This window comes from Prenolepis imparis, unplaced genomic scaffold (assembly GCF_030444845.1).
Source record: "Prenolepis imparis isolate NDT839.2.m4 unplaced genomic scaffold, iyPreImpa1.0 SCAF_3, whole genome shotgun sequence".
In the NCBI taxonomy this organism is placed as follows: domain Eukaryota; kingdom Metazoa; phylum Arthropoda; class Insecta; order Hymenoptera; family Formicidae; genus Prenolepis; species Prenolepis imparis.
In genome coordinates, this window is record NW_028141161.1 from 4,718,127 (window position 1) to 4,741,803 (window position 23,677).

Below are 23,677 nucleotides of genomic sequence, written 5' to 3' on the forward strand. Positions count from 1 at the left end.
TCGATTTCTAATATTTTAAGACGAGCCAAAAATTCATCCATTATATATTTTAATAGTACATTGATTACAGAACCATTTGGTACCAAACAGAAACCAGCGTACAAATTTTTTAACTTGATATACATAAAATAAGGTTGCGTCGCATAGAATCAGCGGTAAAAAGTATCGATTTCCAATATTTTAAGACGAGCCAAAAATTCATCGATTATACATTTTAATAGTACATTGATTACAGAATCTTTTGATACCATGCAGACACCAGCGTACAAATTATTTAACTTGATATACATAAAATAAAGTTGCGTCGAATGGGGTCAGCGGTAAAAAAGTATCGATTTCTAATATTTTAAGGCGAGCCAAAAATTCATCGATTATACATTTTAATAGTACATTGATTACACAATCATTTGGTACCAAACAGACACCAGCGTACAAATTTTTTAACTTGATATACATAAAATAAGGTTGCGTCGCATAGGGTCAGCGGTAAAAAAGTATCGATTTCTAATATTTTAAGACGAGCCAAAAATTCATCGATTATACATTTTAATAGTACATTGATTACAGAATCTTTTGATACTATGCAGACACCAGCGTACAAATTTTTTAACTTCATATACATAAAATAAAGTTGCGTCGAATGGGGTCAGCGGTAAAAAAGTATCGATTTCTAATATTTTAAGACGAGCCAAAAATTCATCGATTATACATTTTAATAGTACATTGATTACAGAACCATTTGGTACCAAACAGACACCAGCGTACAAATTTTTTAACTTGATATACATAAAATAAGGTTGCGTCGAATGGGGTCAGCGGTAAAAAAGTATCGATTTCTAATATTTTAAGATGAGCCAAAAATTCATCGATTATACATTTTAATAGTACATTGATTACACAATCATTTGGTACCAAACAGACACCAGCGTACAAATTATTTAACTTGATATACATAAAATAAGGTTGCGTCGCATAGGGTCAGCGGTAAAAAAGTTTCTAATATTTTAAGACGAGCCAAAAATTCATCGATTATACATTTTAATAGTACATTGATTACAGAATTATTTGGTACCAAACAGACACCAGCGTACAAATTTTTTAACTTGATATACATAAAATAAGGTTGCGTCGCATAGGGTCAGCGGTAAAAAAGTATCGATTTCTAATATTTAAAGACGAGCCAAAAATTCATTGATTATACATTTTAATAGTACATTGATTACAGAATCTTTTGATACCATGCAGACACCAGCGTACAAATTATTTAACTTGATATACATAAAATAAAGTTGCGTCGAATGGGGTCAGCGGTAAAAAAGTATCGATTTCTAATATTTTAAGGCGAGCCAAAAATTCATCGATTATACATTTTAATAGTACATTGATTACACAATCATTTGGTACCAAACAGACACCAGCGTACAAATTTTTTAACTTGATATACATAAAATAAAGTTGCGTCGAATAGGGTCAACGGTAAAAAAGTATCGATTTCAAATATTTAAAGACGAGCCAAAAATTCATCGATTATACATTTTAATAGTACATTGATTACAGAATCTTTTGATACCAAGCAGACAACAGCGTACATACTTTTTCATTTGCTATACATAAATTAAGGATGCGTCGCATAGGGTCAGCGGTAAAAAATTCATCGATTATACATTTTAATAATACATTGATTACAGAATCATTTGGTACCAAACAGACACCAGCGTACAAATTTTTTAACTTGATATACATAAAATAAGGTTGCGTCGCATAGGGTCAGCGGTAAAAAAGTATCGATTTCTAATATTTTAAGACGAGCCAAAAATTCATCGATTATACATTTTAATAATACATTGATTACAGAATCATTTGGTACCAAACAGACACCAGCGTACAAATTTTTTAACTTGATATACATAAAATAAGGTTGCGTCGCATAGGGTCAGCGGTAAAAAAGTATCGATTTCTAATATTTTAAGACGAGCCAAAAATTCATCGATTATACATTTTAATAGTACATTGATTACAGAATCTTTTGGTACCAAGCAGACAACAGCATACAAACTTTTTCATTTGCTATACATAAATTAAGGATGCGTCGCATAGGGTCAGCGGTAAAAAAGTATCGATTTCTAATATTTTAAGACGAGCCAAAAATTCATCGATTATACATTTTAATAGTACATTGATTACAGAATCTTTTGATACCATGCAGACACCAGCGTACAAATTTTTTAACTTGATATACATAAAATAAAGTTGCGTCGAATGGGGTCAGCGGTAAAAAAGTATAGATTTCTAATATTTTAAGACGAGCCAAAAATTCATCGATTATACATTTTAATAGTACATTGATTACAGAACCATTTGGTACCATGCAGACACCAGCGTACAAATTTTTTAACTTGATATACATAAAATAAAGTTGCGTCGAATGGGGTCAGCGGTAAAAAAGTATCGATTTCTAATATTTAAAGACGAGCCAAAAATTCATCCATTATACATTTTAATAGTACATTGATTACAGAATCTTTTGGTACCAAGCAGACAACAGCGTACAAACTTTTTCATTTGCTATACATAAATTAAGGATGCGTCGAATGGGGTCAGCGGTAAAAAAGTATCGATTTCTAATATTTTAAGACGAGCCAAAAATTCATCGATTATACATTTTAATAGTACATTGATTACAGAATCATTTGGTACCAAACAGACACCAGCGTACAAATTTTTTAACTTGATATACATAAAATAAGGTTGCGTCGCATAGGGTCAGCGGTAAAAAAGTATGGATTTCAAATATTTAAAGACGAGCCAAAAATTCATCGATTATACATTTTAATAGTACATTGATTACAGAATCATTTGGTACCAAACAGACACCAGCGTACAAATTTTTTAACTTGATATACATAAAATAAGGTTGCGTCGCAAAGGATCAGCGGTAAAAAGTATCGATTTCCAATATTTTAAGACGAGCCAAAAATTCATCGATTATACATTTTAATAGTACATTGATTACAGAATCTTTTGATACCATGCAGACACCAGCGTACAAATTTTTTAACTTGATATACATAAAATAAAGTTGCGTCGAATGGGGGCAGCGGTAAAAAAGTATCGATTTCTAATATTTAAAGACGAGCCAAAAATTCATCCATTATACATTTTAATAGTACATTGATTACAGAATCTTTTGGTACCAAGCAGACAACAGCGTACAAACTTTTTCATTTGCTATACATAAATTAAGGATGCGTCGAATGGGGTCAGCGGTAAAAAAGTATCGATTTCTAATATTTTAAGACGAGCCAAAAATTCATCGATTATACATTTTAATAGTACATTGATTACAGAATCATTTGGTACCAAACAGACACCAGCGTACAAATTTTTTAACTTGATATACATAAAATAAGGTTGCGTCGCATAGGGTCAGCGGTAAAAAAGTATGGATTTCAAATATTTAAAGACGAGCCAAAAATTCATCGATTATACATTTTAATAGTACATTGATTACAGAATCATTTGGTACCAAACAGACACCAGCGTACAAATTTTTTAACTTGATATACATAAAATAAGGTTGCGTCGCAAAGGATCAGCGGTAAAAAGTATCGATTTCCAATATTTTAAGACGAGCCAAAAATTCATCGATTATACATTTTAATAGTACATTGATTACAGAATCTTTTGATACCATGCAGACACCAGCGTACAAATTTTTTAACTTGATATACATAAAATAAAGTTGCGTCGAATGGGGGCAGCGGTAAAAAAGTATCGATTTCTAATATTTAAAGACGAGCCAAAAATTCATCGATTATACATTTTAATAGTACATTGATTACTGAATCATTTGGTACCAAACAGACACCAGCGTACAAATTTTTTAACTTGATATACATAAAATAAAGTTGCGTCGAATGGGGTCAGCGGTAAAAAAGTATCGATTTCTAATATTTTAAGACGAGCCAAAAATTCATCCATTATATATTTTAATAGTACATTGATTACAGAACCATTTGGTACCAAACAGAAACCAGCGTACAAATTTTTTAACTTGATATACATAAAATAAGGTTGCGTCGCATAGAATCAGCGGTAAAAAGTATCGATTTCCAATATTTTAAGACGAGCCAAAAATTCATCGATTATACATTTTAATAGTACATTGATTACAGAATCTTTTGATACCATGCAGACACCAGCGTACAAATTATTTAACTTGATATACATAAAATAAAGTTGCGTCGCATAGGGTCAGCGGTAAAAAAGTATCGATTACAAATATTTAAAGACGAGCCAAAAATTCATCGATTATACATTTTAATAGTACATTGATTACAGAATCTTTTGATACCATGCAGACACCAGCGTACAAATTTTTTAACTTGCTATACATAAAATAAGGTTGCGTCGCATAGGGTCAGCGGTAAAAAAGTATCGATTTCTAATATTTAAAGACGAGCCAAAAATTCATTGATTATACATTTTAATAGTACATTGATTACAGAATCTTTTGATACCATGCAGACACCAGCGTACAAATTATTTAACTTGATATACATAAAATAAAGTTGCGTCGAATGGGGTCAGCGGTGAAAAAGTATCGATTTCTAATATTTTAAGGCGAGCCAAAAATTCATCGATTATACATTTTAATAGTACATTGATTACACAATCATTTGGTACCAAACAGACACCAGCGTACAAATTTTTTAACTTGATATACATAAAATAAAGTTGCGTCGAATAGGGTCAACGGTAAAAAAGTATCGATTTCAAATATTTAAAGACGAGCCAAAAATTCATCGATTATACATTTTAATAGTACATTGATTACAGAATCTTTTGATACCAAGCAGACAACAGCGTACATACTTTTTCATTTGCTATACATAAATTAAGGATGCGTCGCATAGGGTCAGCGGTAAAAAAGTATGGAATTCTAATATTTTAAGACGAGCCAAAAATTCATCGATTATACATTTTAATAGTACATTCATTACAGAACCATTTGGTACCAAACAGACACCAGCGTACCAATTTTTTAACTTGATATACATAAAATAAGGTTGCGTCGCATAGGGTCAGCGGTAAAAAAGTATGGATTTCTAATATTTTAAGACGAGCCAAAAATTCATCGATTATACATTTTAATAGTACATTGATTACAGAACCATTTGGTACCAAACAGACACCAGCGTACAAATTTTTTAACTTGATATACATAAAATAAGATTGCGTCGCATAGGGTCAGCGGTAAAAAAATATCGATTTCTAATATTTTAAGACGAGCCAAAAATTCATCGATTATACATTTTAATAGTACATTGATTACAGAATCTTTTGATACTATGCAGACACCAGCGTACAAATTTTTTAACTTCATATACATAAAATAAAGTTGCGTCGCATAGGGTCAGCGGTAAAAAAGTATGGATTTCTAATATTTTAAGACGAGCCAAAAATTCATCGATTATACATTTTAATAGTACATTGATTACAGAACCATTTGGTACCAAACAGACACCAGCGTACAAATTTTTTAACTTGATATACATAAAATAAGGTTGCGTCGCATAGGGTCAGCGGTAAAAAAGTATCGATTTCTAATATTTTAAGACGAGCCAAAAATTCATCGATTATACATTTTAATAGTACATTGATTACAGAATCTTTTGATACCATGCAGACACCAGCGTACAAATTTTTTAACTTGCTATACATAAAATAAGGTTGCGTCGCATAGGGTCAGCGGTAAAAAAGTATCGATTTCTAATATTTAAAGACGAGCCAAAAATTCATTGATTATACATTTTAATAGTACATTGATTACAGAATCTTTTGATACCATGCAGACACCAGCGTACAAATTATTTAACTTGATATACATAAAATAAAGTTGCGTCGAATGGGGTCAGCGGTAAAAAAGTATCGATTTCTAATATTTTAAGGCGAGCCAAAAATTCATCGATTATACATTTTAATAGTACATTGATTACACAATCATTTGGTACCAAACAGACACCAGCGTACAAATTTTTTAACTTGATATACATAAAATAAAGTTGCGTCGAATAGGGTCAACGGTAAAAAAGTATCGATTTCAAATATTTAAAGACGAGCCAAAAATTCATCGATTATACATTTTAATAGTACATTGATTACAGAATCTTTTGATACCAAGCAGACAACAGCGTACATACTTTTTCATTTGCTATACATAAATTAAGGATGTGTCGCATAGGGTCAGCGGTAAAAAAGTATGGAATTCTAATATTTTAAGACGAGCCAAAAATTCATCGATTATACATTTTAATAGTACATTCATTACAGAACCATTTGGTACCAAACAGACACCAGCGTACCAATTTTTTAATTTGATATACATAAAATAAGGTTGCGTCGCATAGGGTCAGCGGTAAAAAAGTATGGATTTCTAATATTTTAAGACGAGCCAAAAATTCATCGATTATACATTTTAATAGTACATTGATTACAGAACCATTTGGTACCAAACAGACACCAGCGTACAAATTTTTTAACTTGATATACATAAAATAAGATTGCGTCGCATAGGGTCAGCGGTAAAAAAATATCGATTTCTAATATTTTAAGACGAGCCAAAAATTCATCGATTATACATTTTAATAGTACATTGATTACAGAATCTTTTGATACTATGCAGACACCAGCGTACAAATTTTTTAACTTCATATACATAAAATAAAGTTGCGTCGCATAGGGTCAGCGGTAAAAAAGTATGGATTTCTAATATTTTAAGACGAGCCAAAAATTCATCGATTATACATTTTAATAGTACATTGATTACAGAACCATTTGGTACCAAACAGACACCAGCGTACAAATTTTTTAACTTGATATACATAAAATAAGGTTGCGTCGCATAGGGTCAGCGGTAAAAAAGTATCGATTTCTAATATTTTAAGACGAGCCAAAAATTCATCGATTATACATTTTAATAGTATATTGATTACAGAATCTTTTGATACTATGCAGACACCAGCGTACAAATTTTTTAACTTCATATACATAAAATAAAGTTGCGTCGAATGGGGTCAGCGGTAAAAAAGTATCGATTTCTAATATTTTAAGACGAGCCAAAAATTCATCGATTATACATTTTAATAGTACATTGATTACAGAACCATTTGGTACCAAACAGACACCAGCGTACAAATTTTTTAACTTGATATACATAAAATAAGGTTGCGTCGAATGGGGTCAGCGGTAAAAAAGTATCGATTTCTAATATTTTAAGACGAGCCAAAAATTCATCGATTATACATTTTAATAGTACATTGATTACACAATCATTTGGTACCAAACAGACACCAGCGTACAAATTATTTAACTTGATATACATAAAATAAGGTTGCGTCGCATAGGGTCAGCGGTAAAAAAGTTTCTAATATTTTAAGACGAGCCAAAAATTCATCGATTATACATTTTAATAGTACATTGATTACAGAATTATTTGGTACCAAACAGACACCAGCGTACAAATTTTTTAACTTGATATACATAAAATAAGGTTGCGTCGCATAGGGTCAGCGGTAAAAAAGTATCGATTTCTAATATTTAAAGACGAGCCAAAAATTCATTGATTATACATTTTAATAGTACATTGATTACAGAATCTTTTGATACCATGCAGACACCAGCGTACAAATTATTTAACTTGATATACATAAAATAAAGTTGCGTCGAATGGGGTCAGCGGTAAAAAAGTATCGATTTCTAATATTTTAAGGCGAGCCAAAAATTCATCGATTATACATTTTAATAGTACATTGATTACACAATCATTTGGTACCAAACAGACACCAGCGTACAAATTTTTTAACTTGATATACATAAAATAAAGTTGCGTCGAATAGGGTCAACGGTAAAAAAGTATCGATTTCAAATATTTAAAGACGAGCCAAAAATTCATCGATTATACATTTTAATAGTACATTGATTACAGAATCTTTTGATACCAAGCAGACAACAGCGTACATACTTTTTCATTTGCTATACATAAATTAAGGATGCGTCGCATAGGGTCAGCGGTAAAAAATTCATCGATTATACATTTTAATAATACATTGATTACAGAATCATTTGGTACCAAACAGACACCAGCGTACAAATTTTTTAACTTGATATACATAAAATAAGGTTGCGTCGCATAGGGTCAGCGGTAAAAAAGTATCGATTTCTAATATTTTAAGACGAGCCAAAAATTCATCGATTATACATTTTAATAATACATTGATTACAGAATCATTTGGTACCAAACAGACACCAGCGTACAAATTTTTTAACTTGATATACATAAAATAAGGTTGCGTCGCATAGGGTCAGCGGTAAAAAAGTATCGATTTCTAATATTTTAAGACGAGCCAAAAATTCATCGATTATACATTTTAATAGTACATTGATTACAGAATCTTTTGGTACCAAGCAGACAACAGCATACAAACTTTTTCATTTGCTATACATAAATTAAGGATGCGTCGCATAGGGTCAGCGGTAAAAAAGTATCGATTTCTAATATTTTAAGACGAGCCAAAAATTCATCGATTATACATTTTAATAGTACATTGATTACAGAATCTTTTGATACCATGCAGACACCAGCGTACAAATTTTTTAACTTGATATACATAAAATAAAGTTGCGTCGAATGGGGTCAGCGGTAAAAAAGTATAGATTTCTAATATTTTAAGACGAGCCAAAAATTCATCGATTATACATTTTAATAGTACATTGATTACAGAACCATTTGGTACCATGCAGACACCAGCGTACAAATTTTTTAACTTGATATACATAAAATAAAGTTGCGTCGAATGGGGTCAGCGGTAAAAAAGTATCGATTTCTAATATTTAAAGACGAGCCAAAAATTCATCCATTATACATTTTAATAGTACATTGATTACAGAATCTTTTGGTACCAAGCAGACAACAGCGTACAAACTTTTTCATTTGCTATACATAAATTAAGGATGCGTCGAATGGGGTCAGCGGTAAAAAAGTATCGATTTCTAATATTTTAAGACGAGCCAAAAATTCATCGATTATACATTTTAATAGTACATTGATTACAGAATCATTTGGTACCAAACAGACACCAGCGTACAAATTTTTTAACTTGATATACATAAAATAAGGTTGCGTCGCATAGGGTCAGCGGTAAAAAAGTATGGATTTCAAATATTTAAAGACGAGCCAAAAATTCATCGATTATACATTTTAATAGTACATTGATTACAGAATCATTTGGTACCAAACAGACACCAGCGTACAAATTTTTTAACTTGATATACATAAAATAAGGTTGCGTCGCAAAGGATCAGCGGTAAAAAGTATCGATTTCCAATATTTTAAGACGAGCCAAAAATTCATCGATTATACATTTTAATAGTACATTGATTACAGAATCTTTTGATACCATGCAGACACCAGCGTACAAATTTTTTAACTTGATATACATAAAATAAAGTTGCGTCGAATGGGGGCAGCGGTAAAAAAGTATCGATTTCTAATATTTAAAGACGAGCCAAAAATTCATCGATTATACATTTTAATAGTACATTGATTACTGAATCATTTGGTACCAAACAGACACCAGCGTACAAATTTTTTAACTTGATATACATAAAATAAAGTTGCGTCGAATGGGGTCAGCTGTAAAAAAGTATCGATTTCTAATATTTTAAGACGAGCCAAAAATTCATCCATTATATATTTTAATAGTACATTGATTACAGAACCATTTGGTACCAAACAGAAACCAGCGTACAAATTTTTTAACTTGATATACATAAAATAAGGTTGCGTCGCATAGAATCAGCGGTAAAAAGTATCGATTTCCAATATTTTAAGACGAGCCAAAAATTCATCGATTATACATTTTAATAGTACATTGATTACAGAATCTTTTGATACCATGCAGACACCAGCGTACAAATTATTTAACTTGATATACATAAAATAAAGTTGCGTCGAATGGGGTCAGCGGTAAAAAAGTATCGATTTCTAATATTTTAAGGCGAGCCAAAAATTCATCGATTATACATTTTAATAGTACATTGATTACACAATCATTTGGTACCAAACAGACACCAGCGTACAAATTTTTTAACTTGATATACATAAAATAAGGTTGCGTCGCATAGGGTCAGCGGTAAAAAAATATCGATTTCTAATATTTTAAGACGAGCCAAAAATTCATCGATTATACATTTTAATAGTACATTGATTACAGAATCTTTTGATACTATGCAGACACCAGCGTACAAATTTTTTAACTTCATATACATAAAATAAAGTTGCGTCGAATGGGGTCAGCGGTAAAAAAGTATCGATTTCTAATATTTTAAGACGAGCCAAAAATTCATCGATTATACATTTTAATAGTACATTGATTACAGAACCATTTGGTACCAAACAGACACCAGCGTACAAATTTTTTAACTTGATATACATAAAATAAGGTTGCGTCGAATGGGGTCAGCGGTAAAAAAGTATCGATTTCTAATATTTTAAGACGAGCCAAAAATTCATCGATTATACATTTTAATAGTACATTGATTACACAATCATTTGGTACCAAACAGACACCAGCGTACAAATTATTTAACTTGATATACATAAAATAAGGTTGCGTCGCATAGGGTCAGCGGTAAAAAAGTTTCTAATATTTTAAGACGAGCCAAAAATTCATCGATTATACATTTTAATAGTACATTGATTACAGAATTATTTGGTACCAAACAGACACCAGCGTACAAATTTTTTAACTTGATATACATAAAATAAGGTTGCGTCGCATAGGGTCAGCGGTAAAAAAGTATCGATTTCTAATATTTAAAGACGAGCCAAAAATTCATTGATTATACATTTTAATAGTACATTGATTACAGAATCTTTTGATACCATGCAGACACCAGCGTACAAATTATTTAACTTGATATACATAAAATAAAGTTGCGTCGAATGGGGTCAGCGGTAAAAAAGTATCGATTTCTAATATTTTAAGGCGAGCCAAAAATTCATCGATTATACATTTTAATAGTACATTGATTACACAATCATTTGGTACCAAACAGACACCAGCGTACAAATTTTTTAACTTGATATACATAAAATAAAGTTGCGTCGAATAGGGTCAACGGTAAAAAAGTATCGATTTCAAATATTTAAAGACGAGCCAAAAATTCATCGATTATACATTTTAATAGTACATTGATTACAGAATCTTTTGATACCAAGCAGACAACAGCGTACATACTTTTTCATTTGCTATACATAAATTAAGGATGCGTCGCATAGGGTCAGCGGTAAAAAATTCATCGATTATACATTTTAATAATACATTGATTACAGAATCATTTGGTACCAAACAGACACCAGCGTACAAATTTTTTAACTTGATATACATAAAATAAGGTTGCGTCGCATAGGGTCAGCGGTAAAAAAGTATCGATTTCTAATATTTTAAGACGAGCCAAAAATTCATCGATTATACATTTTAATAATACATTGATTACAGAATCATTTGGTACCAAACAGACACCAGCGTACAAATTTTTTAACTTGATATACATAAAATAAGGTTGCGTCGCATAGGGTCAGCGGTAAAAAAGTATCGATTTCTAATATTTTAAGACGAGCCAAAAATTCATCGATTATACATTTTAATAGTACATTGATTACAGAATCTTTTGGTACCAAGCAGACAACAGCATACAAACTTTTTCATTTGCTATACATAAATTAAGGATGCGTCGCATAGGGTCAGCGGTAAAAAAGTATCGATTTCTAATATTTTAAGACGAGCCAAAAATTCATCGATTATACATTTTAATAGTACATTGATTACAGAATCTTTTGATACCATGCAGACACCAGCGTACAAATTTTTTAACTTGATATACATAAAATAAAGTTGCGTCGAATGGGGTCAGCGGTAAAAAAGTATAGATTTCTAATATTTTAAGACGAGCCAAAAATTCATCGATTATACATTTTAATAGTACATTGATTACAGAACCATTTGGTACCATGCAGACACCAGCGTACAAATTTTTTAACTTGATATACATAAAATAAAGTTGCGTCGAATGGGGTCAGCGGTAAAAAAGTATCGATTTCTAATATTTAAAGACGAGCCAAAAATTCATCCATTATACATTTTAATAGTACATTGATTACAGAATCTTTTGGTACCAAGCAGACAACAGCGTACAAACTTTTTCATTTGCTATACATAAATTAAGGATGCGTCGAATGGGGTCAGCGATAAAAAAGTATCGATTTCTAATATTTTAAGACGAGCCAAAAATTCATCGATTATACATTTTAATAGTACATTGATTACAGAATCATTTGGTACCAAACAGACACCAGCGTACAAATTTTTTAACTTGATATACATAAAATAAGGTTGCGTCGCATAGGGTCAGCGGTAAAAAAGTATGGATTTCAAATATTTAAAGACGAGCCAAAAATTCATCGATTATACATTTTAATAGTACATTGATTACAGAATCATTTGGTACCAAACAGACACCAGCGTACAAATTTTTTAACTTGATATACATAAAATAAGGTTGCGTCGCAAAGGATCAGCGGTAAAAAGTATCGATTTCCAATATTTTAAGACGAGCCAAAAATTCATCGATTATACATTTTAATAGTACATTGATTACAGAATCTTTTGATACCATGCAGACACCAGCGTACAAATTTTTTAACTTGATATACATAAAATAAAGTTGCGTCGAATGGGGGCAGCGGTAAAAAAGTATCGATTTCTAATATTTAAAGACGAGCCAAAAATTCATCGATTATACATTTTAATAGTACATTGATTACTGAATCATTTGGTACCAAACAGACACCAGCGTACAAATTTTTTAACTTGATATACATAAAATAAAGTTGCGTCGAATGGGGTCAGCGGTAAAAAAGTATCGATTTCTAATATTTTAAGACGAGCCAAAAATTCATCCATTATATATTTTAATAGTACATTGATTACAGAACCATTTGGTACCAAACAGAAACCAGCGTACAAATTTTTTAACTTGATATACATAAAATAAGGTTGCGTCGCATAGAATCAGCGGTAAAAAGTATCGATTTCCAATATTTTAAGACGAGCCAAAAATTCATCGATTATACATTTTAATAGTACATTGATTACAGAATCTTTTGATACCATGCAGACACCAGCGTACAAATTATTTAACTTGATATACATAAAATAAAGTTGCGTCGAATGGGGTCAGCGGTAAAAAAGTATCGATTTCTAATATTTTAAGGCGAGCCAAAAATTCATCGATTATACATTTTAATAGTACATTGATTACACAATCATTTGGTACCAAACAGACACCAGCGTACAAATTATTTAACTTGATATACATAAAATAAGGTTGCGTCGCATAGGGTCAGCGGTAAAAAAGTATCGATTTCAAATATTTAAAGACGAGCCAAAAATTCATCGATTATACATTTTAATAGTACATTGATTACACAATCATTTGGTACCAAACAGACACCAGCGTACAAATTATTTAATTTGATATACATAAAATAAGGTTGTGTCGCAAAGGATCAGCGGTAAAAAGTATCGATTTCCAATATTTTAAGACGAGCCAAAAATTCATCGATTATACATTTTAATAGTACATTGATTACAGAATCTTTTGATACCATGCAGACACCAGCGTACAAATTTTTTAACTTGATATACATAAAATAAAGTTGCGTCGAATGGGGTCAGCGGTAAAAAAGTATCGATTACAAATATTTAAAGACGAGCCAAAAATTCATCGATTATACATTTTAATAGTACATTGATTACAGAATCTTTTGATACCATGCAGACACCAGCGTACAAATTTTTTAACTTGCTATACATAAAATAAGGTTGCGTCGCATAGGGTCAGCGGTAAAAAAGTATCGATTTCTAATATTTAAAGACGAGCCAAAAATTCATCGATTATACATTTTAATAGTACATTGATTACTGAATCATTTGGTACCAAACAGACACCAGCGTACAAATTTTTTAACTTGATATACATAAAATAAAGTTGCGTCGAATGGGGTCAGCGGTAAAAAAGTATCGATTTCTAATATTTTAAGACGAGCCAAAAATTCATCCATTATACATTTTAATAGTACATTGATTACAGAACCATTTGGTACCAAACAGAAACCAGCGTACAAATTTTTTAACTTGATATACATAAAATAAGGTTGCGTCGCATAGAATCAGCGGTAAAAAGTATCGATTTCCAATATTTTAAGACGAGCCAAAAATTCATCGATTATACATTTTAATAGTACATTGATTACAGAATCTTTTGATACCATGCAGACACCAGCGTACAAATTATTTAACTTGATATACATAAAATAAAGTTGCGTCGAATGGGGTCAGCGGTAAAAAAGTATCGATTTCTAATATTTTAAGGCGAGCCAAAAATTCATCGATTATACATTTTAATAGTACATTGATTACACAATCATTTGGTACCAAACAGACACCAGCGTACAAATTATTTAACTTGATATACATAAAATAAAGTTGCGTCGAATGGGGTCAGCGGTAAAAAAGTATCGATTTCTAATATTTTAAGACGAGCCAAAAATTCATCGATTATACATTTTAATAATACATTGATTACAGAATCATTTGGTACCAAACAGACACCAGCGTACAAATTTTTTAACTTGATATACATAAAATAAGGTTGCGTCGCATAGGGTCAGCGGTAAAAAAGTATCGATTTCTAATATTTTAAGACGAGCCAAAAATTCATCGATTATACATTTTAATAGTACATTGATTACAGAATCTTTTGGTACCAAGCAGACAACAGCATACAAACTTTTTCATTTGCTATACATAAATTAAGGATGCGTCGCATAGGGTCAGCGGTAAAAAAGTATCGATTTCTAATATTTTAAGACGAGCCAAAAATTCATCGATTATACATTTTAATAGTACATTGATTACAGAATCTTTTGATACCATGCAGACACCAGCGTACAAATTTTTTAACTTGATATACATAAAATAAAGTTGCGTCGAATGGGGTCAGCGGTAAAAAAGTATAGATTTCTAATATTTTAAGACGAGCCAAAAATTCATCGATTATACATTTTAATAGTACATTGATTACAGAACCATTTGGTACCATGCAGACACCAGCGTACAAATTTTTTAACTTGATATACATAAAATAAAGTTGCGTCGAATGGGGTCAGCGGTAAAAAAGTATCGATTTCTAATATTTAAAGACGAGCCAAAAATTCATCCATTATACATTTTAATAGTACATTGATTACAGAATCTTTTGGTACCAAGCAGACAACAGCGTACAAACTTTTTCATTTGCTATACATAAATTAAGGATGCGTCGAATGGGGTCAGCGGTAAAAAAGTATCGATTTCTAATATTTTAAGACGAGCCAAAAATTCATCGATTATACATTTTAATAGTACATTGATTACAGAATCATTTGGTACCAAACAGACACCAGCGTACAAATTTTTTAACTTGATATACATAAAATAAGGTTGCGTCGCATAGGGTCAGCGGTAAAAAAGTATGGATTTCAAATATTTAAAGACGAGCCAAAAATTCATCGATTATACATTTTAATAGTACATTGATTACAGAATCATTTGGTACCAAACAGACACCAGCGTACAAATTTTTTAACTTGATATACATAAAATAAGGTTGCGTCGCAAAGGATCAGCGGTAAAAAGTATCGATTTCCAATATTTTAAGACGAGCCAAAAATTCATCGATTATACATTTTAATAGTACATTGATTACAGAATCTTTTGATACCATGCAGACACCAGCGTACAAATTTTTTAACTTGATATACATAAAATAAAGTTGCGTCGAATGGGGGCAGCGGTAAAAAAGTATCGATTTCTAATATTTAAAGACGAGCCAAAAATTCATCGATTATACATTTTAATAGTACATTGATTACTGAATCATTTGGTACCAAACAGACACCAGCGTACAAATTTTTTAACTTGATATACATAAAATAAAGTTGCGTCGAATGGGGTCAGCGGTAAAAAAGTATCGATTTCTAATATTTTAAGACGAGCCAAAAATTCATCCATTATATATTTTAATAGTACATTGATTACAGAACCATTTGGTACCAAACAGAAACCAGCGTACAAATTTTTTAACTTGATATACATAAAATAAGGTTGCGTCGCATAGAATCAGCGGTAAAAAGTATCGATTTCCAATATTTTAAGACGAGCCAAAAATTCATCGATTATACATTTTAATAGTACATTGATTACAGAATCTTTTGATACCATGCAGACACCAGCGTACAAATTATTTAACTTGATATACATAAAATAAAGTTGCGTCGAATGGGGTCAGCGGTAAAAAAGTATCGATTTCTAATATTTTAAGGCGAGCCAAAAATTCATCGATTATACATTTTAATAGTACATTGATTACACAATCATTTGGTACCAAACAGACACCAGCGTACAAATTATTTAACTTGATATACATAAAATAAGGTTGCGTCGCATAGGGTCAGCGGTAAAAAAGTATCGATTTCAAATATTTAAAGACGAGCCAAAAATTCATCGATTATATATTTTAATAGTACATTGATTACACAATCATTTGGTACCAAACAGACACCAGCGTACAAATTATTTAATTTGATATACATAAAATAAAGTTGCGTCGAATGGGGTCAGCGGTAAAAAAGTATCGATTACAAATATTTAAAGACGAGCCAAAAATTCATCGATTATACATTTTAATAGTACATTGATTACAGAATCTTTTGATACCATGCAGACACCAGCGTACAAATTTTTTAACTTGCTATACATAAAATAAGGTTGCGTCGCATAGGGTCAGCGGTAAAAAAGTATCGATTTCTAATATTTAAAGACGAGCCAAAAATTCATCGATTATACATTTTAATAGTACATTGATTACTGAATCATTTGGTACCAAACAGACACCAGCGTACAAATTTTTTAACTTGATATACATAAAATAAAGTTGCGTCGAATGGGGTCAGCGGTAAAAAAGTATCGATTTCTAATATTTTAAGACGAGCCAAAAATTCATCCATTATACATTTTAATAGTACATTGATTACAGAACCATTTGGTACCAAACAGAAACCAGCGTACAAATTTTTTAACTTGATATACATAAAATAAGGTTGCGTCGCATAGAATCAGCGGTAAAAAGTATCGATTTCCAATATTTTAAGACGAGCCAAAAATTCATCGATTATACATTTTAATAGTACATTGATTACAGAATCTTTTGATACCATGCAGACACCAGCGTACAAATTATTTAACTTGATATACATAAAATAAAGTTGCGTCGAATGGGGTCAGCGGTAAAAAAGTATCGATTTCTAATATTTTAAGGCGAGCCAAAAATTCATCGATTATACATTTTAATAGTACATTGATTACACAATCATTTGGTACCAAACAGACACCAGCGTACAAATTATTTAACTTGATATACATAAAATAAGGTTGCGTCGCATAGGGTCAGCGGTAAAAAAGTATCGATTTCTAATATTTTAAGACGAGCCAAAAATTCATCGATTATACATTTTAATAGTACATTGATTACAGAATCTTTTGATACCATGCAGACACCAGCGTACAAATTTTTTAACTTGATATACATAAAATAAAGTTGCGTCGAATGGGGTCAACGGTAAAAAAGTATCGATTTCAAATATTTAAAGACGAGCCAAAAATTCATCGATTATACATTTTAATAGTACATTGATTACAGAATCTTTTGATACCAAGCAGACAACAGCGTACATACTTTTTCATTTGCTATACATAAATTAAGGATGCGTCGCATAGGGTCAGCGGTACAATTTACTGCGGTCCGTCGGTGTCTCACGTGGTTCGCACGCCGCCGTCTCGTCGAACAGTGTCCCGACTCTGGGCTCGCGGTACGCCGGTAGCCGGTAGCCTGTGGCGCTGCGCGCGCCGCCGATAATCGATCCTTGATCCTATTTCGACACTAGTCGATCCTTGCGGGCCTCGTTGCCCCGGTAATTTCGAAACCGCTCTCGGTACGTTTCGGAATGTTGGCGCGGATAATATGGCTGTTCCCGAACAACTGCTTTTCCTTCTCAGATGTTTGTCGACTTGCTGAGGGACCCGCCGAGAGGTGATCAGTCTCCGACGGTTCCGATTTCTTCGGGACGATGCCGACGGCCCCATTGGAGTAGCCATCCCTGTCTCGAGATATCGGAACCCTTTTATGTGCTCCTCCGCTTAGTTCCTTCCGCTATCCGAGGCTGCAAAACGTATTCGACAGTAACGGGCCCTTGCTTATTTATTTCATTTATCTTACAATAAAGACCTTACGTGACCGTGCGTTATCCGGCGTCCCCGAACGCACCGCTTCCACCCAGGTCGTCCACTTTCGCTGCAAATCCGCCATCCCACGATGATTGCTCCCTTCGGTACATTTGGGTCATCTCCGACCACTCACTTCAACTCGGTATTACACGAAAAGGAATCGAACGTACCTAAATAAAACTAAAGGCGAGTCGACGAAAAGTATTCGTCGCTCTCTCTCGACCCTTCCTCGGCCGGGCCGTGCCGGCCCTGTGACGGGCGTAAAAACGTCACGTCACAATATATATAAAATATTTATCCGAGATTTGTTCACGATCTACAGAACGTCATATGTTCGGCGCTGATTGACAGGTCATGAAGTGTTTAGGATCGTTTAAAAAAAAATCTTATAAATATAAGACAATAATGACAGATATCTACGTAATACATAGAATGATTAGACAGGATGTTACTAGATGGATCAACGTGCGAAAAATTTACTACTTATATTGAGAACCTCAACCAACCAGTCCCTTTTATTTTTCTTTCTTTCAAAATATATTAATTATCAATTTTGATCAAGATACGACACACGACTTCTTAAAAAATGGATTAAATATAGAAAGGCACTACTGAAAGATGAGATCTTAATATAAGAGATCTTAATAATTATTTCAATTTTATTTTCAATAAAATATATATAGAATTTTTGCAATATCTTTCATAAATAGTTTTCACATTTTGTGATTGACAAAACATGGTTTACATTTTCTAAAGCTGCATCATAGGCTTTTGTTTTTAATCTATGCAGCTGCCAAATTATCATGAACTTTTATATGCAATTTTCGAATAAAATCTGTAATTCACTAACCGACTGTTCCTCATTTAGACTCTTTGAACTACTTTTTGTCGATAACAGATATTCTAATGCTCTCTGATAACATTATATTGCAAAAGGCAGCACATCCGAATAAACCGTCAATTTTCACGTTTACATTTCTCATTGCTTTAAAAAAATTAATTCAACTATTGTGTTAAAAGTCACATAGACTAAAGGCAACCACAAGCTTTTTCATAATACGTTACGTTACATTAAGTACTAACCGTAAACTTAAATTCGTGATCTTAAATTTCAGTTAATACAGAAAGAAAATCATAACATAATAATACTTTTGCTACATATGAGTATCTAAATTTATGATCAATGTTAACGTAATTGAGCGTACCTATTTAAGATCTAAACAAAATGAGAGTTTGAGAGAGTTTTATTTTCTTTTGAATGCTTTTAGTCGGACTAATGTACAAAGAACAATAAGATTGAATGAGTGTGCTTACTTGCACTTGCGCAATCTATAGAATCTATTTGGAAGGACTGTCGGAGAAAACTTAAAATTCATAATTCCCGCCGAATACGTAGATGTCTTAACTAAGCTTAAACTATTGCATAGAAAATTAAATTGATTCTTTGGTAGAGCTTTGATAAAAATATCCGCTCGCTGCATATTCGTCAACACATATTGCACATCTATTTCATCGTTTTTGCCAGTTTCTCTTATGAAATGATACTTTATGTCTACATATATGTTTGATGCGTTTATGAACTATTCGAACTGCGCTCTTATTATCGACAAATAGAATCGTCGCACCCTTGAGTACGCAGCTAAGATCTTTTAATAGTTTCCGCAGTCGTTCCGTATCGCCATAGTATAAATATACACAGTAGCGTCGCTTCTTTATTCTATATGAGATCAAATTTCCAGTACGCATGCGTCGGTTGTACATTTGAAGATATAGCTGCGCCCATATATACGATATTATAACCTGTAAGGCCGGGTCTACATTGGTCGTAGAATTGTAGATCGTAAGAAATTTGACCAACCACAGTCGATTATTTCAAAAATAATCAACTGTGGTTGGTCAATTTTTTTACGATCTACGATTCTACGATCAATGTAGACCCGGCCTAAGTACCTGTATTAACCTGTGTATGTAACCTGTTTTTTATAATTCGAAAAGGTGTATGATATTAAAAATAGTTATTTCTAATATAAAAATTAACATTCTATTTATTTATTTATATATAAACTAACATTACATTTTACATTCAAATTTAAGCGATGTACAATTTTCAATGTGGCAATGGGTCATATGACTTAGGACTTAGGACAACTACATCAAAGATGCCGACTACTCGCTCAGTGTCGCTACTGTGTGTACTTATACTGTGATATCGCTTCTTTCGCAATCGTTACTACCTACTACGTATTCGGCTTCCGTTGTGCTCAACCATAGACATATAAGATAGACCCAACATGCATATCTTTGGCAGAACAAAGAGGTAAAACATAGGAGAATTTTTTCTTTTCATCACGATACTTTATACTTTCAGGTGAAGTTAGATTGCCGATCATTGCTGTCACCAATACGTGTACAAGAAAAGGACACAGATTCACCGATGTTTTGCCTCTCTCTCCGTTCTGCCAAACCTAACCTAACTTGTATTCTAAGGAAATATATGGCATGTTGGGATTATCTCATATGTCTACGTGCTCAATGTCACAAGTTTTCTGTCATTGAGACGACCAAGATACAAGATTATTAATTGCACATAACACGTAACCCAATAATTGACCTTCGAGTCTCCACATCGCTTGTGAAATTGAAGCTCGTGCAGTTCTGAAAACTCGATAGATTTGAAAATGTTTCCGTCGTTTTTGTACTTTATTTGGACACACATTGACCATTCAATTAGATATTTAAAGATCCTTTTTACGGTTTTCCAGTGGTCGTAATTATTTAAATATCTACTTACAGAATACGCAATATCTGATCGTGATACAACGAGAAACATTAGTGACTCGACCGTGATATATATACTTTTACCTAACTCTCTTCATCAGAATCGTTTGAAATTAATAATATAGATTGGCAAGCAACTTATAGCTTTTGTCCTACTCATTTGAAATTGATCAATTATTCGCTTCGTATGTGCTGCTTGATGACAGAAAAATATTTTATTTTCGCGATTTCTTTCTATTTAAACTCCGACAAATATGTGCCCGTCACCGAGAACATATAATTTCGACACATAATTTTGCATTTCGCAGAGATTTGACAATTAAATCGACGTAATTTGGCTGCGATTAGCCTGTCATCCACGACTAATATACATTGATTCCGTCAACATAATCATAACCACAAAATAAGTACTTATCGGCCTAAGTTTCTCGAAAATTACTGTTTTTAAGAACCGCGAAACTTCTCGTTCCAGCACCGAAGTATTTATTTTAAACCATACAACGATTTATTTAATTTGTATACGATGTCTTGTTTTCTGCTTCCTTGATGTTGAAATCCTGAGAGATTTCCATGTAAATTTCTTCTCACAGCTCTCGAACTGCACGAGCTTCAAATCTTTTTCAACTACCAAGATAAATAGAACTCGCAGAAAATCGAATCTCATGACTGGAGAAAAGGTTTCTGTATAATCAAAACACTGTTCCTGCAAGAATTCTCGAACGCAGAGTTGTGCTTTATAGCGATATGTTTTGTCGCGATGTATCTCGCAACATTTTGAACACGGGTACTTTGTATCGATGGGCTTCCGATTATGTTTTTTCGGTACGATCGTCTAAGTTGCGTTTGATCATTTTGTTGCTCTTATAAGCGTTGAACTCGTTCCTCATAGCCTCGATCCATTTCTCAGTCTCCAAGCTGTTTATTGCTTCCTAGAACGAAGAAGTTGTATTATACTCGGCTATCTAGACCTCATACCTAGAAGGCCTCCAAATCGAAGACCGATCTAAAGTTGTCAATTTTAAATAGGCTCTTCTTGTTCGATTCTGTCCTCGATTAGTTTTGCATGCTCTTGTCCTCATTGTTCTTCTTGAGATACCAGCTCGATGTCTTCTGCTTGCTCGAGAGTATTATGTTTGTCTTTTTCGTAATTAGAGAACGTGTACTCGTTGCAAGTCTCTTCGTTCTTCATCGTTAACTCTCCAAGCGATTCCTCCTTGAAAACAATATCTCGTGATACGATTTGTTCAGTGCTCGTATTGTGTAGACAGTAGTTTGTAGAATCGTCCTGATATCCTATTAGGATTATAGGCGCAGGCGGGAAGAAGAGAGAAGAGGACGAGGATGAAGGAGGAGAGAGGACATCGTGGGAGGGTGAGAGTGGGGCGATGAGAGGGAGGAAGGTGAAAGGGGAAGGGAAAACGGAGAAAGAGGGATAGAGGCAGTGATGCAAGATTTCACGCGCGACAGCCACTTCGCGACAGCCATCTTGCAGTGGAGGGGATAGGTCGGCAGCGCAGAGCGCACCGAAAAGATGAGAACCCTTGTCCTTCGAACATATAGAAGAGGACAGGTATATATCTTTTGTCCTTTATTTTCTTTTGATAGAATAGAGCTACGAATTTCGAGCGAATCCGGAATACTGGCGATAGCGAGTAGGCGATGCGACCCAATATGCAAAAAGAAAATATAAAATATAAAAAATATATTTAATATTATAAAATAATATTAATAAAATTATTATATTTTAAACATAAATTAAGTAACTTATATTTAAAACTTTAATTAAAAATAATTATTAATTAATAATAATTATAATTAATAATTATTAATTAATAATTATTAATTAATAATAATTATAATTAATAATTATAAGTATATTTTATATATAAAAATCCACTCTTGGCCAATATATACGCCAGTAGTGATATAAGGAGAGTTCTAACCCAATGGGGCAATGAGGGGGGGTGAGGGGCGAGGGGAACCCAGGGCGCGGGGGATGACGTCACGCGGGGAGGGGAAATGACGTCACGCGGGGAGGGGGCATGACGTCACGCGGGGAGGGGAGATGACGTCACGCGGGGAGGGGAAATGACGTCACGCGGGGAGGGGGAATGACGTCACGCGGGGAAGGGGAGGCGTCCGCGGGGAGGGGGAAGCGTCCGCGATTTTGGTGCCTGGTCCGCGAGGGGTCCGCGGGGAGGGGGAGGCGTCGGCGAGGTTAGGGTCCGCGAGGGGGCCGCGGGGAGGGGGAGGCATCCGCGAAGTTAGGGTCCGCGAGGGGTCCGCGGGGAGGGGAGCGTCCGCGATTTTAGGTGACGGGTCCGCGAGGGGTCCGCGGGGAGGGGGAGGCGTCCGCGAAAGACCGCATGAAGCTTTTCGGGTAAGGGGTCCGCGCGGAGAGAGGAACGCGAAGGAGAGCGCGAGGCGCACGCGAGATGACGCAAGCGAGGCGT

At 33.3% G+C, this 23,677-nt stretch overlaps 1 protein-coding gene across 1 annotated transcript in view; it reads right to left on the bottom strand.

The window, feature by feature from the left end:
- Positions 1-18,528, bottom strand: part of LOC145934304 (uncharacterized) — an 85,215-nt gene extending 66,687 nt beyond the window's left edge. Inside the window, exons 1-2 of the mRNA XM_083034667.1 lie at positions 18,458-18,528; positions 18,130-18,319 (exon numbers count right to left, since the gene is read on the bottom strand). Coding sequence (XP_082890793.1) covers positions 18,130-18,319; positions 18,458-18,528 — 261 coding nt within the window. The remainder of the gene's footprint in view (positions 1-18,129; positions 18,320-18,457) is intronic.
- Between the last annotated feature and the right edge of the window lie 5,149 nt (positions 18,529-23,677).